Source organism: Hemitrygon akajei, chromosome 3, assembly GCF_048418815.1.
Source record: "Hemitrygon akajei chromosome 3, sHemAka1.3, whole genome shotgun sequence".
Lineage (NCBI taxonomy): Eukaryota > Metazoa > Chordata > Chondrichthyes > Myliobatiformes > Dasyatidae > Hemitrygon > Hemitrygon akajei.
The window spans coordinates 142,177,132-142,193,952 of record NC_133126.1 but is presented as its reverse complement, the minus strand read 5'-3'; the positions used below and the strand labels follow the sequence as shown (position 1 = coordinate 142,193,952).

The window sequence follows — 16,821 nt, the reverse complement described above, 5'->3', positions numbered from 1 at the left end:
GAACTCAGCAGGTCAGGCAGCATCTATGGAAATGGATAGATTGTTGACTTTTCGGGCCAAGCCCCCAAAAACATCGACTATTTATTTCCATAGGTGCTAACTGACCTGTTGAGTTCCTCCAGCATTTTGTGTGTGTTGCTTTGGATTTCCAGCATCTGCAGAATTTCTCATATTTACATTTTAAACTACACCAGAATGGGCGAGGAATACTGTTGACAAACATTTAGTTACTCAACTTACATTATATATATTAATGAGGCACCTGTCTTTATAATGCTGTCCATTTTTAATCCCAGTTAATAATCATCAGAGGTTGGGTAGCTCATGTGCAGTAGTTTTATTAATAAAACCTGAGTCCATTTTTAATCTTGTATTTGAAGCCTACTTCATTTATTATCAGAAACATGAGAATGTCTGCAGATGCTGAGAATCTAAAGCAACACACACAAAATGCTGGAGGAACTCAGCAGGTCAGGCAGCATCTATGGAAATGAATAAACAATTGACGTTTTGGGTCAAGACCCTTGCTCAGGACTGAAAAGGAAGGGCGAGGTACCAGAATAAGAAGGTGGGGAAGGGGGGGGGGGGCTAGATTTATTCTCATTACCTGATGTTCTAATTACCATTTTTGAAATTTGACAGTGTATTAGCTCCCCAGAGTCAATAGATTACTTTAATATTCATTTTAACTGCTTCAAATCTATTCACCTGCCTCGACTTTTTTGCCTTCTTTGAGTTGGTTAGCCACATGTTTCGGAAGCATTGCATAGAGCAATGCTTCCGTTTTCATTTTCTCTTCCTCTAGATGCTTGGAGAGGATCCGCAGTTCTTCTTTCTTTCTTTCGAGCTGATTGGATAATTCCATCTCAGCAAGCCTCTGCTGATTCAGAAGAATAAGATCCCTGGTCACATCATGAGCGGCAATATCCGCAACGTGCATATGTCTTTCTTCGAGCTCCTGTAAATTGCGCAAAAGAGGAGAGCACAGATACAACATGCATTGACAGTGATCCATCCACACCATTTGACCTGGAAAAAAAGATAAAAATCAGTGTAAGAAGCACTTATTCGATTACCTAATGAGAATTAAACCTTAGTAACTGTCACAATACTCTTTGGTTTTACCAGGTTTAAGTACATTTCTCTCAGATGTATTTGTCTATTGAAATATATTGTGTCTAAGCCTGACTCCCTTAAAATTGTTGGTATATTCCTCTACATGTGCTTTAAAGTGGTACGTGTAAAAAATTCCAGAAATCTCTCTACTTAACGATGCAACTTCTAGAATTTCTCGAGTTCAGTGCAAGATGGCACCGGTGAACCACAGCGACGTTCTGCGGGCTACATATAATGCCAAAGGCAGATTCTTTTAGAACTGACCATTGTCAAAGGTACATTTATGGTGTAAATTGAGAGGAAAAGCTTTGCAAATTTCAAACAAGAATCTGATGGAGATGTATTTCAGATTTAAATAATATTTAATTTCTATATAAGACATAAAATAAAGAGGCACTATCCATACATGGTATACATAAACCTAAAAGGTGAAAGCTTAGAACCATTGGGGTTGAGTTTGAATACCTAATTAATAACAGCTAACACTTTTTGCATTAACACAGTGCATGAGTTCTGTAGGATAACACTTTCTCACTTGTTAACTGAATGTTGATGAAAGTAGACCTGCTTAAGTATAATTGGAAATGTTTCTGCTTGCCCAGCAAGTTTCCATGGGCTGCAGCAGAATGAATGAAAGTGGGGAAATTTTAATCACTGGTGTCACTGATGAGGTAACATATGTGGTATCAGAGCGTACAATCTCACATTTGATATGTAGGGATTGTGGCCTGGGGAAGGAAGTCCAAATGGGTCTCTCACAGCATTAAAACAAAGCTGAAATCATAATTACCCTGTCAAAGTCAAAGATGTCTCAGAAATGAACAAATGATGAAAGTCATTTGAGAAAACAGACAAAATAACAGATCTGTACAAACAATACAACATAAAATAGTTTTAAGGAAAATGACTAGTTCAGTGCTTGCCCACGTGAAAGTGGATTAATGAATACTTAAGAGTCACAAACTTCAAAGTAAAGAAATAACTCTGCATTTCCACATTAAGGACGTTGCCTCATTCTGAAATGTGGCATTAGTTATCTGTTGTATATCTTACTGTACATACTATTACAAATTACTATAATTTGCACGTTGCACATTCAGATGGAGACACAAAATAAAGATTTTTATTCCTCATGTTTATGAAGGATGTAAGAAATAAATTCAGTTCAATTCAATTCAATTCAATTCAGTAGTTGCAAATAATCTCACAAGATTGTTCTCTGACTTAAATGGTCGAATAAAGCAAAATCCATTCCAATATTTTCTGTTAGCATCTCCCATTACAGGGCACCTTTTTGTGAGAAAAGTACAGATTTAATAATTATGTTGACTGTAAAATATATGCTCTCATTCAGTTTTGTTGGAAGTGGAAGCCTTTCAATATGGCAAGAGTCATGTGTAACTATTTCATGCATTGTAAGGAATGGTGGAGTATGTTAAATGTTGATTTGCAGACTCAAAGGCTGCTCAGAACAAAATAACCAAAGCCTGGAACACATTAGATCAAGTTGTGGCGTACAAGCATAACTATGTGACTAACATGGTCCAAATCATGTTCACTTGACTGTGAACTCAACAGGTCAGTTAGCATCTATGGAAATAAATAGTCGATGTTTTTGGGGGCTTGGCCCGAAAAGTCAACAATCTATCCATTTCCATAGATGCTGCCTGACCTGCTGAGTTCCTCCAGCATTTTGTGTGTGTTGCATTGTTTAAAATGGGCTGTACGTTCCCAACCATGCATTATAAGTTATAATTATCCATTTCAAATGGTGGGAGCTCTTCAGTCAAATTTTTTTAAAAGCTGTGAAATCAAAACAGAGAATTTTGCCATGATTAGCATAATCAGGAAAGAAAAATGGAATCAAAGATTCAATGCAATGGATATTTCCAGCATTTTCTGATTCTATTTCAGGTTGACAACTTCTACAGTTTTTATGTTATTTATTTAACAATAGGGTTAAATAAATAAGTTATTTATATTGTATGAAGTTTCAAATTTCATTAACATGTAAGTTGCTACAGAAGAAGTGTCATTAATTTACACTTACAAGATAGCTATAATTAAGAATATCTATAAATTTGCAAGTACAGTGGATTCTGCTTAATTGGGATACTTGAGGATCAGTACATTTTGGCCCAGCCAAGCGGCTGCCTGAATTAGCTGAAGTTTCATGGAAATAGTTTAAAAATTATTTTAAAAAAACAAACTACCATTTAACTGAGTAACAAATTATGAATTTTAATGAAATACAGAACAAATTAGAACACTAGCAAAAATATTACAGTTCTATAAAACTATTTCTTAATAGTTATCAGTTGAGGAATTCATCCACAGTGTACACTGCTGTGTCCCATGCTCTAGCTCTTAATCTGGTTAACATTTGGTCTTTTGAGGTTCCCAATATGCAAAGCTTCTCGTAGTGGATTTTGTTACATTTTCATCACACACCGTTTGCTGCAAATACCGTGAAAAGAATTAAAAACAAGATACACCAGAACCTTGATTTATCCAGGATTGCGACATGTTAGCATTCTGTGCAAGGTATTTTTAGTGCTTGCTTACGCAACACGTTAATGCCAGAATAGTAGAATTTGAGAATAAAATCATGCAAAGAGTTCCAGAACTATTGGCAATCAATCTTTCCTCATAGCTTAACCCCTCTCAATTCCAAAATGAGCCTGGTGAACTCCCTGTTCTTAAGGATGCCACAATGGCACTGGGCAGTCAATCTGATGTCTGGATATCAGCAAAATATCTGTTCTTATAAAATGCTTATCATCCTAAATGAAAAAATTACATGAGATTAACTCAGTGGGCCAGGCAGTCTCTATGGAGGAAAATGAAAAAGTCAACAGTTCGAATTGAGGTCCTACATCAGGGTGGGAAGAAAGAGGGCAGAAGCAAGAATAAAAGGGCAGGTGGGGAAGAGGGAGCAGCACAGGTGATAGGTGAATCCACTTAAGGTGGCAGGGGGAAAGGAAATGATGTAGAAAACTGGATGACTGTTGATGGAAGAGGCAAAGGGTTGAAGAAGAAGGAATCTGGTAGATGAGAACAGTTGGTCATGGAATAAAAGGAACAGGGTGGGAAACGAGAAGGAGAAAAGAGCGGGTGATGGGCAAGTGAAGAGGGAGAGAAAGGGGGAAAAAAAGCATTAAAGGGCCAGAGGGATAAGTGAAAAGAAATGTGGGTGCAGAGAGAGAAGGGAGTACTGTAGTTACCAGAAGTTAGAGAAAACAATGTTGAAACCATTAGGTGGAAACCACTAAGATGGAATAGATAGATAGATAGATAGATAGATAGATAGATACTTTATTCATCCCCATGGGGAAATTCAACTTTTTTTTCCAATGTCCCATACACTTGTTGTAGCAAAACTACTTACATACAATACTTAACTCAGTAAAAAAAATATGATATGCATCTAAATCACTATCTCAAAAAGCATTAATAATAGCTTTTAAAAAGTTCTTAAGTCCTGGCGGTAGAATTGTAAAGCCTAATGGCATTGGGGAGTATTGACCTCTTCATCCTGTCTGAGGAGCATTGCATCGATAGTAACCTGTCGCTGAAACTGCTTCTCTGTCTCTGGATGGTGCTATGTAGAGGATGTTCAGAGTTATCCATAATTGACCGTAGCCTACTCAGCGCCCTTCGCTCAGCTACCGATGTTAAACTCTCCAGTACTTTGCCCACGACAGAGCCCGCCTTCCTTACCAGCTTATTAAGACGTGAGGCGTCCCTCTTCTTAATGCTTCCTCCCCAACACGCCACCACAAAGAAGAGGGCGCTCTCCACAACTGACCTATAGAACATCTTCAGCATCTCACTACAGACATTGAATGACGCCAACCTTCTTAGGAAGTACAGTCGACTCTATGCCTTCCTGCACAAGGCATCTGTGTTGGCAGTCCAGTCTAGCTTCTCGTCTAACTGTACTCCCAGATACTTGTAGGTCTTAACCTGCTCCACACATTCTCCATTAATGATCACTGGCTCCATATGAGGCCTAGATCTCCTAAAATAAGAAGTGTTTCTCCTCTAGTCTACATCTGGGCTCAACATGGCAGTAGAGGAGGGGGTTATAGATTGACATGTCAATGTGGGAATAAGAAGTGGAATTAAAATGGATGGTGACTGGGAGATCCTGGCTTTATGATATATGGAGCGAAGGTTGTCGACAAAGCAATCCCTCTAACTTCTTATCAAATTAGAAAGAAAGCATTCTAAAACTGAGCATTGGCAATGCAGTTTGTAGAACATATTGCTTTGGTTGCAACTTAAAATGCTTTAAGATTTTTGATTTGCTCATATTAACAACATGTATTTATATCACAATAGCAACAACTGGAGACGCCTCAAACTTCAAACTTCTTCGTAAGTTCAGGCAAGGAAAGCATATGACAAGGCTAGAAAAGAAAAGAAGGAGAACAATAAAACCCTTTGTCAAAGAAGATGGATGTGTAAGGTAAAAAGAGAGACAGGTGCTCTGAGGCATAATGGTGCAGTGATTAGGACACAGGAAATGCAAACATTTGACACAAAGTGTGGTTCAAAATGTAGGGAAGCCACACATAGCAGTAGGAAACTATTTTTGGTCATTATCAAATAAGGACTTTAGTATCAACCATCTAAAGTATATCCATCCCAGAGTTAGATTTCACTGAATTAAATGGAATTAAAATCAGGAGGAGTTAGGTGGTTGATACCCAAACACCATAAGACGTAGGAGTAGAATTAGGCCATTCGGCCCATTGTGTCCGCTCCACCATTCCGTAATAGCAATGTTATTATCCCCCTCAACTCCATTCTCCTGCTTCTCCCCATAACTTCTAATACCCTTACTTATCAAGAGCCTATCAACCTACACTTTAAATATACCCAATGACTTGGCCTCCACAGCCACCCATGGCAAAGAAGTTCACAGATTCACCACCCTCTGGATAATGAAATTCCACCTCATCCTATTAATAGTGATGAATTCTCATTACAATATTCAGGAAAAGCCATCATGTAGGAAGAGATTATATGAGAATGTCAAAATCGGAAAGCAGGTGAGGTGCAGATATGTGATCAGGTATAGGATAGCAGAAATAAATTATATTGGGAAGAGTTGTGATTTGTAAATTCAATTATAGTTTTTCTCATTAAACTTACATTGCAACCTATATTTAACTTTAGACTTATATCTTCTACTCCTTGTTTTTCTCACACACCTCTTAGTTCCAGCATTGGACAATGCTTCCATGATTCTAGCATCATTGCCTGTTTCGTTCTTAACAGGAATGGGCTATTAATAAATTTCCGTATAGTTGAAATGTTGAATGTTACTTCTGGGTGAACGATGGTGAAATATGCATCAAGTTGGATGTCCATTGTTGCAAGACCTGGGACAATCTTCTGTATTTTGGTTCCTGCTTGCTTTACTCTAAGCTTAAAAGACAAGCAAAGTATTAACCAGAATATATTACAAAAGTCCATATACAATTTGCATAATAAGTATGCACTGATAACACAAGTCAATAGCACTGATAAATCAGTTAAATTTAATACATTTTGGTTAACAGGAAATGAAAATTCCCAACTTGTTTTGTCAAAAGTAGGATATGATAAAACATTTGATCTTGTAAGGAAAGTACTTGGTAGAAAACTTGTTCTGGCCCATTGAAAGAACTGATGAATTTGTTGAACATAACCAAATTTCTCCCTTGACCCTACAAATGAGTCTTTTTTCAATGTGTCCAGTTGTGCTTTGGAAGTTTTCTGGAATATGATTCCACCACTATCAGGTAGTTACAGAATCTCAGATATTAACCACAATCTGTGTGGCAATTATTCTCCTCATGTAAGATACAGGAGCTGAAGTCGGGCCTCTAGGTCATCAAACCTGTTCTACCATGCAATCAGATCGCAGCTGAACTGGCTGTGGACTCAGCTCCACCGCTTGCCTTTTCCCTTTAACCCTTAATTTTCCTGCTGTGCAAAAAATCTAACCAATTTTGTCTTAAATATGTTTAATGAGGTAGTTTCTACTTCTTCCCTGGAAAACAAATTTCAAAGATACACGATTTTCTGGGAAAAGCTGTTTGTCCTCATTGCCATCCTAATTTGATTCCTGCTAATCTTGACCTATGTTCCCTAGCTCTAATCTCACCTACCGGTGGAAACAACTTTCCTGCCTCTACGTTACGTATTGCTTTATAATTTTTTATGTTTCTACAAGACCCCCTCTCATCGGGTCGGGTTGTCGGCGACTAAACCGGCACAGCCCCTGGTGCACTTCGGTTAACCAGGGAGAAGGGTGCATAAGCGCCGAGCAAGACTAAAAACAAAACCTGTCAAAGGGCCGATGAACTCCTTGTGAGTCAGCGGCCACCTACTGTCTGTGTTAGGAGTGGCGCACCGCACAGTCTTTCGTTTCGCACCTTGTAAGGCATGAAAGTGCCGAACGCCGACCTCCTGGGCCTGAGTCAACATAGTAGTAGTCTTATTCTTCTGAATTTCAGTAAGCATAGTCCCAGCCGAGTCAATCTCTCTTCATAAGTTAACCCCCTCTTCTCTAGAATCAACCTCATAAACCTCCCCTGCACTACCTCCAAAGGTAGTATATCTTTCCTCAAGCAAGGAGACCAGAATTGCATGCAGTATTCCAGGCGGGGCCTCGCCAGCACCCAGTACAGTTAAGCATAACTTCCCTGTCTTAAATTTACTCCCTCGAGCAATGAAGGCCAACATTCCATTTGCCTTCTTGATAACCTGTTGCACCTGCAAACCAGCCTTTCGTGATTCATGCATTCCCAAGCTTCTCTGCACAACAGCATGTTGCAATCTTTCACTATTTAAATAATAATCATATCTTCTGTTTTTCCTTCCAAAGTGCATCACCTTGCATTTACCAATATTGTACTCCATCTGCCAGACCCTTGCTCATTCACTTAATCTATCTATATGTCTGTGCAGAATCTCCCCATCTTCTGCACAATATGTTTTTCCATTCAATTTAATGTCATCAGCAAACTTAGATACACTACACTCGGTCCTCTATTCCAAATCGTTAATGTATATTGTGAAGAACTGTGGGCCCACCACTGACTCCTGTGACACTCCACACACCACTGACTGCCAAACAGAGAAACATCTATTTATCCCAGCTCTCTGCCTTCTAGCGGTTAACCTATCCTCTACCCATGCTAATACATTACACCCAACTCTATGCATCTTTATCTTATGCATAAGTCTTTTACGTGGCATCTTATTGAATGCCTTCTAGAAATCCAAGTATGCAACATCCACCTGTCCTCTTCTATCCATTGGTGATCGTAATCAACACCAAAGGCAGGGTTAATAATTTTTCTTACTTAATTACAGTGAGTTACCAGAGTCGAAAAGAGCTTTGACTGGTTTCCCATTAACTTTGGCTATTATAAACATAGGCTCTTTCTCCTCACATTCTGCTTGTTTTCCATTAACATGCTAACAATCATTACATTTATTATCACCATCATCATGTTCTTTGTCTCTTGGTACCTTGCACATAACTGAAAATTTGGGCTTCTTGAGAGGACACACAGAGGACTTATGACCTGGCTGCTGACAATGGTAACAAATGAAAGTCTTAGAAGGAACTACCAAAGGTTCTTTGCCCTCTTTTCTTCTTCCCCCCCCCCCCCCCCCACCACTTCTGAAGAGTTGCCCTGAGAGTCCTTGGAGGGTTAGGGTCTCTGGTGCTTCAGAATGATGGTCATAATGGCGCCCTCTAGTGGGCATTGAGGTACTGCAGGGCAAGTCAGGCTGAGCCGTTCTGCTGGCTCGTGCTCTTGAACCCATGTCCTGCTGTCTGGAGGAAGAACCAACAGCAGCTGCTCCAGAATAATGGCTTCCTTAATCTCCTCCTTGGATTTCTGCTCTGGTTGAATCTATTGACGGTAGAGACACCTCAGGTGGGTGACTCCCCTGGTGGTAGAGTACTGGAACAGAAGCATTGGTGATAGGTTTCTGCTGAAATTTAGCCAGCAGCACCTCCTTCAGGTCAGGATAGTTGTGGACCTCTCTTCATCCATTGCAGTGCAGGCTATGAAAGCTCTACCCATCCAAAGTGACACTAGCTGGCAGACCCACTCCTCCTCTGGCCATTCCCATATCCGGGCCACGCCCTCGCGACCTGAGGAAAAGTTCCCAAAATCATCACCCTATTTGATAAGAAGGCATCCTGAGACCCTTCCACAGGCTTTGAAGTTCCTTTCTCATAGTATCATCTCTCCTCTGCTGGGCAGACAGAAAGTCTCGGTACAGATTTTCCAGGGAGGGTTTAGAGCTGGTGCTACTGGAAGGCCCTTTTGCTTCTGGCCTGAGCTTGGCCCTGGGCTGAAGTTCTTCCTCCTCTGAGATCTCTGCTGTTTCCTGGGCATCTGCTCCATATTTAGCCTCAGGGGTTTGGCTGGGTTGGGACCACAATTCCACCTTCCCCCAAGTTAATGCACCATCTTGCAACTGGCCATCCCACCACTGCCACCATATGTTAGATACATGGGTTGTGACCAAAGGAAAAATGGAGTTGCTTAGCACGTTCACGCAAGGATGTTTATTCAATGCGTCAAAAATCAAACTTACAAAAATTAGCGAAAATAGTGAAAACTGCCAATATTTACCAAAAAGGTATCTACCAGAAAACACAATAATAGCTCCATTCTTATTCTTATCCAGCTTGAACACTTGGCAGCACCTATCTCTTTCCCCTGATGAGGGCAATCATCTTCCTTTTGTTTTAACACAAGAACATACCATCTTTAATTGCCAACAAAGTTAACTTAAGACATGAATTAGAATATGATGTGCCCCACAATGTTGCTACAATTATATTCCAAAATAATCAGAAGTATCTATGTTAAATACAGTATTCAAACAACATAATACATATTTACATATCCCCATTACTAAAGAAATTGCATATTCCCCGTGTCTGGTGGGAAAGGCACCATAAAGCCAACCCAAGCACATCAGCTCAGTTTAGGACCCATTAAAAGAATAGATCAGCTCAGCAGAACAATAAGGCAATGTTTGCTTGCGTGTGAATGCATTTGTGTAAGGAGTGTGCTTACCAAGTGCTCCCCGTCACGGAGGACTTTATCTGTGATGGACTGGATCATATTCCCTACTTTTTGTAGGATTCGCCATTCAAGGGCATTGGTGTTACTATACCAGGCCTTGATCCAACCAGCCAATATACTCCCCAGCACACCTTCATTGAAGTTTGTCAAAGTTTTAGATTTCATGCCGAATCTTGGCAAACTTCTAAGGAAGTAGATGCACTGCTGTGCTTTCTTTGTAATTGCACCTATTCGCTGGGCCCAGGTCAAATCCTCTGAGATGATAACACCGAGGAATCTAAAGACGCTGACCCTCTTCACTTCTGATCCCCACTGAGGACTGGCTCATGGATCTCTGGTTTCCTCTTCCTGAACTCAATAATCAGCTCCTTGGTCCTGCTGACATTATTGTTGTTGTTGTTGTTGTTATGGCACCACTCAGCCAGATTTTTGATCTCCCTCCTATATCCTTTATGCTGATTTGTCGCCACCTTTGATTCGGCCAGTGACAGTGGAGTCATCAGCAAGCTTAAATATCGCATTGGAGCTGTGCTGATGGATGTTGTTGCCAATCCAAACTGATTGTCGTCTGCAAGTGAGGAAATTGAGGATTCAATTGCACAAGGAGGTACTGAGGCCAAGGTCTTGAAGCTTATTGGTTAGTTTTGAGAGGATGAGAATATTCAATGCTGAGCTTTAATCGATAAAGAGCATCTTGATGCATGCATCTACTATCCAGATGTTCCAGGGTTGAATTGGGTTTCTAATTTTGCTGCTGCTAGCAAGTGATCCTACATGAACTTGCATAAGAATAATAGAATTCAGGGTGAATTATTTCATGGCATGTACACATGGAAAGTAGTCATCTTTAAACTTGGATCATGTAATGCTTTGTTATTCTTTATTATGCAATTGCATGTTTTAAAAAAACTAAATATAGTTAAGGTAAAATAAGTAGAGATTTATGTGAAATGCATACAATCTACAGTTTTATTTCAGCTCTTTCAGACACCTGATGCCAAATGCACAAGGTGACGATACATACATGGTGGCCTATCCATCAGCAACCCCTCTCCCGCCCCTGGCAACTGACATCTTCCCTAATTCCTCGAACAATTTATCTCCCACCCCTTATCCTTCTCATCACCCTTAACATCATGCCTGTCCTGAATCCTGACCACCTCCACCACTAACCTCTCTCGACCATGATCTCCATTTTTTCTACTAGATCTTTCCATGTTGAGCAATGGCAAAGCAGGTGAGGAGCATCTTCCTTGGTGCAAGATTTTGTCAATAGCTCTGGACCTGTGCACAACTGAAATTTCAATTACTGGGCTTTCAGATGAAATATTCTTGGCCTACTGTCCAACAACTGTATGATGTTCTTAATTTCTAGGTAACTATGTCTTCAGAAAAGAAATGTGACAACTCAGAAGAAAATATGGTTTAATAGTCATGCAAAGAGTTGCTCAGAAACAATTGAAAGAACAAATAGAATGAAAACCCACCTCCTGGTTGAAGACAATGTGAAAAGGAAAAGAATTACAAAATGTTGTTGCCTCTATCCACAGTTTGTCAGGATAAACTGGTTCAAAATCTCTTAACAGTCTTCCTATGAAGAAAAAGGAATTCAATATTCAAGAGACTACTGCATAATATATTGTAAAACCATTTGAAGTTACAAATACGTAATTAAAAATTGCTGAAGCTGATTAGAGATCACTCAAAACATAGATGAATGAAACTGACAGACATTACTACATCGTTACTCCTCAATTTCTGAAACAAAGCTTTACAACACATGAAAAGTAATTGTTTGTATACAGGTTAGATTTAACACCACTTGTTGCTTTCTACTGGGGGACAACAGTACAAGTATTACCTTTTCCTGATTTGACAATCCAACGAATTGTATCCCAGTGGTTTATCTTGGCAGGGCTTCTAGAGTTACAAGTTTTGTTCGTGCCTCTGTTCATCGTTTTTTCTACTTCCTGAAACACATGGACTTGTTGAATATCCACTTAATACATTTTTTAAGTTTTTGATCATTTAAATATGTGGCACAAAAAATCAATGGTTAATCAAACTGCGTGATACAATTAGATTTATTTCTCTATCCTCTGTAACAAACTTGTAAACTTAAAGCATACTTTCTGTCAAAAATTGCAATGTACATCATAAAAACACAAGAGTATGGGAGTATAATGACCTCATTATTGGGCAAGCATCCAAAGATCCAGACTTTTGATAAGGTAGAATAAATTTGAATCACACTGAGGAATTGAAATCCAAGTATATGAATAGATCTAGCATAAAACACTGGCCTTGTGACAACATTGACAATGTGTGAATGAATAATAACAGAAAAGAAAAAGGAAGAAAATGGCAGCCTGAGTTATACAAATATGTATTAAATCCATCATTAAATAGGTAGATGTTGTCTCAAAGTAGCTAAAAGAAAATTAGAGATAGAGGGTATGAGTACCAATGGAGGAGTAAACACAGACCAAATTACAGGAATAGTAAGATCAAGGCTGAAGGAGGTTATAACAATGACATCACTGGTGAAAATATATCTAAAAATGTTCATCTTTAATTAACAATATTGTAGATGGGATTCGTGCCATATTTATCTCTCTAGAGGTTTTGGGTGGGACCAGAATATAAACAGCAAACGTATATGTAAAGTGATATTTACTGGTGTGGAGAATGCCTGAGTGGTGAGGAAAGCACTATTTATCTTGAGGTCTACAGTAAAAAATCATGCAATATTTATACAATTAAACACAGCACTCATGGCCATTTTATTAGGTATGGCTTTACACTTGCACAATAATGCAAATATCTAATCAGCCAATTGTGTTTGTATGTTGCAGCAACTCAATGCATTAAGGCATGCAGACATGATCAAGAGGTTCAGTGGACACTTTATTAGGTACTGCTGTAGCTAGTAAAGTGGCCACTGAGTGTACATTCCCAGTGATACAAGTGTCAAAATTGTCCTTCTGTATGTTAAAGAGGATTATGGAGCTGACCATGCATCTCAAGAGTTGGCTGTGCTTAAAGCAAAGGATTGGGGTGTAGTGAGTTTGATAGGAAAAATGTGAAGTTTCCAGCAGAGTTGAACTTAATGCCTTTAGTCTTTCCTAAGTGGTGGACACATAAAGTGGATCTTTCACGGACTCAAAGTTTAAATTGGCTTGTTACTGCAATATCAATAGAACTGTGAACCTACCATTTTATTTAACTGTTTTTCACTTTGGTTGTGAGTCTCAGCCAAGTGCTGTGGGATTGTAGACAATTTGCCAAGTTTCTTTGAATAAATTGGCTTCTGAGAAACCAAAAATACAACATGCTCCTTTTTACCCGTTTGCTCTTCTTCTTCCATATGTCTCACAATTTCCATGGTGACTTCACTGTTAAAGAAGTCCATTGCTGCTGCTCTGATTATCCCTGTGGAAGATAAGCAGATTTTTGTGCAATGTTATGGAGGCTATATGTTCTCTTGAAAAAAACTGAAAATTGAAAACTGAAAACTGAAAAACTGAAAACATAAATAAACAAGAATTTGGGGATACAAAGGAAAAGTACAATAAAAGTGGTACAAGGGTTTCCAGCAAACATTACATTACCCAGGTTCAAGAACACTTATAGTGTACAAAATATTTAAACTCTGTCTTCTACGAAGTTTTGCACAGATCAAAAGACCATCCTGAGATGAGCCAAAACAGCTGTCATAAATATCAGCAATAAATAAGCAGCAGGAAATTGTGAGGCAGTACACTTAAAAGTCACGTCCCTATTTTTTGTCTTTTTTTTTTGCCTCATAGCACATTATATAGAGATGGCCATCTATGGACTAAATCCTAAGAGCTCATTCTATTGAGAGCCAGGAATGGGATAGGGTCATCACGGATCGTGAAGCAGTCTTGCCAATTGGAAGGAACACTTCAAAAGCACTCCCTACACCCACACAACTGTGTTGCTAAGCACAGCTCTAAAGCCATCTTCAAGTTCACTGATGACACTGCTGGTGATGGATGAATCACATGTGGTGATTGTAATGTGTTGTAACCTCAGAACATTAAACTAATTCAAAGGAAGACATGGGAGTCTGAAATGCAGGTCTAACTTCATGTTTACTTTAAGGGAGGTGCACACGTTTCACGTGGTAGCATGATGACATATGCAATCCACATATTTATAAGTATAACTTGTAATCAGTTATTTAATTGAACAAGGATACTTAATTGACCAAAATATAGATTACTCAAATTTTACTTAAATACTAAATACACAACATTCCTCCCCGCTTAACTATAAACTCTAACTCAACAGAAAATACATCTCAAAAATATACACAGTACACCATATTATACAATTACTATACAGCATTGTAAAGTTTAAGTTGTCCCATTCAGGCCTAAAGATTTAATTGCTGTGGAGGATTTCTTAGTCATCATGGATAACTCCTTTCCTGACAAGGGGGTTCACTCTGCTTGGCAGGTGAGACTTGAGACTGTGAACGTACAGTATCTCAATACTAAATACATAACAGTGTTGAATCCGCTTACCGGAACGTGTTACTCATGTGGTTGAGTGGAGCCACAAAAACAATCCCTCACTCATTGTCAGCAAAACTCAAAAGCTGATTGTTGATTTCAGCAAGGGGGAGGAGCGCGGACATGCACCAGTTTACATTGGGGTGATCAGTTGTGATGAGATTCAACAAGTTTAATTGCCTGGATTTTAACATATTGGGTAACCTGTCCTAGACCCAGCACATAGATGCAATCATAAAGAAACCTCACCAGCATCTTTACTTTCCTATGAGGATAAGGAGGTTTGGTTTGTCATTGAGAGGTGCTGTTGAGAGTATCCTCACTGGCTGCATCATGATCTGGTATGGCAATTCAAATGCATGCAATGTAAGAAGCTGTAGAGAGTAGGGACTCTGCCCAATACATTTTGGGCACAACCATGGCCCTCCATTGGTAATATCTACAGGAGGCACTGCATCCAGAAAGCGACATTTATCATCAAAAATCCTCACCAACCAGGCTATGCCATCAGGCAGAAGGTATGGAAACCTGAAGCTACACACCACCAAGTTCGAAAACAGCTGCTTCCCCTCAACCAATAATTCTTGAACCAACCATCAAACCCTCATCACTACAGTTTCATAAAACTATGACCATTTGGAGCAAATTGCACTAATATAAACTTGGCATATTTTGTTTTAAGAGCAAACACGAGGAAATCTGCAGATGCTGGAAATTCAAACAACAACACACACAAAATGCTGGTGGAACACAGCAGGCCAGGCAGCATCTATAGGGAGAAGCGTTGTCGACGTTTCAGGCCGAGACCCTTCGTCAGGACTAACCGAAAGGAAAGATAGTAAGAGGTTTGAAAGTAGTGGGGGGAGGGGGAAATGCGAAATGATAGGAGAAGACTGGAGGGGGTGGGATGAAGCTAAGAGCTGGAAAGGTGATTGGCAAAAGTGATACAGAGCTGGAGAAGGGAAAGGATCATGGGACGGGAGGCCTCAGGAGAAAGAAAAGGGGGGGAGCACCAGAGGGAGATGGAGAACAGGCAAACAACTAAATGGGGTAAGAAGGGGAGGAGGGGCATTAACGGAAGTTAGAGAAGTCAATGTTCATGCCATCAGGTTGGAGGCTACCCAGCCGGTATATAAGGTTTTGTTCCTCCAACCTGAGTTTGGATTCATTTTGACAATAGAGGAGGCCATGGATAGACATATCAGAATGGGAATGGGACGTGGAATTAAAATGTGTGGCCACTGGGAGATCCTGCTTTTTCTGGCGAACCGAGCGTAGGTGTTCCGCAAAACGGTCTCCCAGTCTGCGTCGGGTCTCACCAATATGTAAAAGGCCACACCAGGAGCACCGGACGCAGTATACCACACCAGCCGACTCACAGGTGAATTGTCGCCTCACCTGGAAGGACTGTCTGGGGCCCTGAATGGTGGTGAGGGAGGAAGTGTAAGGGCAGGTGTAGCACTTGTTCTGTTTACAAGGATAAGTGCCAGGAGGGAGATCGGTGGGAAGGGATGGGGAGGTCAAGTGGACAAGGGAGTCGCATAGGGAGCGATGCCTGCGAAAAGCAGAAAGGGGGGGGGAGGGAAAAATGTGTTCAGTAGTGGGATCCCGTTGGAGGTGGCGGAAGTTACGGAGAATTATATGTTGGACCTGGAGGCTGGTGGGGTGGTGGGTAAGGACAAGGGGAATCCTATCCCGAGTGGGGTAGCGGGTGGATGGAGTGAGGGCAGATGTGCGGGAAATGGGAGAGATGCGTTTATATCTACTATAAGCCTACAGACTCTCACAGCTACCTGGACTATTCCTCTTCCCACCCTGTCTCTTACAAAAATGTTATCCCCTTCTCACAATTCCTCCATCTCTGCCGCATCTGCTCTCAGGATGAGGCTTTTCTTTCCAGGATGAAGGAGATGTCTTCCTTTTTTAAACAAAGGGGCTTCCCTTCTTCCACCATCAACTCTGCTCTCAAACGCATCGCCCCCATTTCCCGCAAATCTGCCCTCACCCCATCCACCCGACACCCCACTCGTGATAGGGTTCCCCTTGTCGCCCCC

General features: G+C 40.3%; 1 protein-coding gene across 2 annotated transcripts in view; it reads right to left on the bottom strand.

Annotated features, from left to right (window-relative positions):
- The window catches only part of LOC140724038 (guanylate cyclase soluble subunit beta-2-like), a 42,840-nt gene that overhangs the window by 6,324 nt on the left and 19,695 nt on the right, over positions 1 to 16,821 (bottom strand). For both annotated transcript variants that reach the window (XM_073038536.1, XM_073038537.1), the window contains exons 6-10: positions 13,441 to 13,658; positions 12,088 to 12,196; positions 11,714 to 11,817; positions 6,336 to 6,552; positions 709 to 1,029 (exon numbers count right to left, since the gene is read on the bottom strand). In XM_073038536.1, the coding sequence (XP_072894637.1) occupies positions 709 to 1,029; positions 6,336 to 6,552; positions 11,714 to 11,817; positions 12,088 to 12,196; positions 13,441 to 13,658 (969 nt within the window). The remainder of the gene's footprint in view (positions 1 to 708; positions 1,030 to 6,335; positions 6,553 to 11,713; positions 11,818 to 12,087; positions 12,197 to 13,440; positions 13,659 to 16,821) is intronic.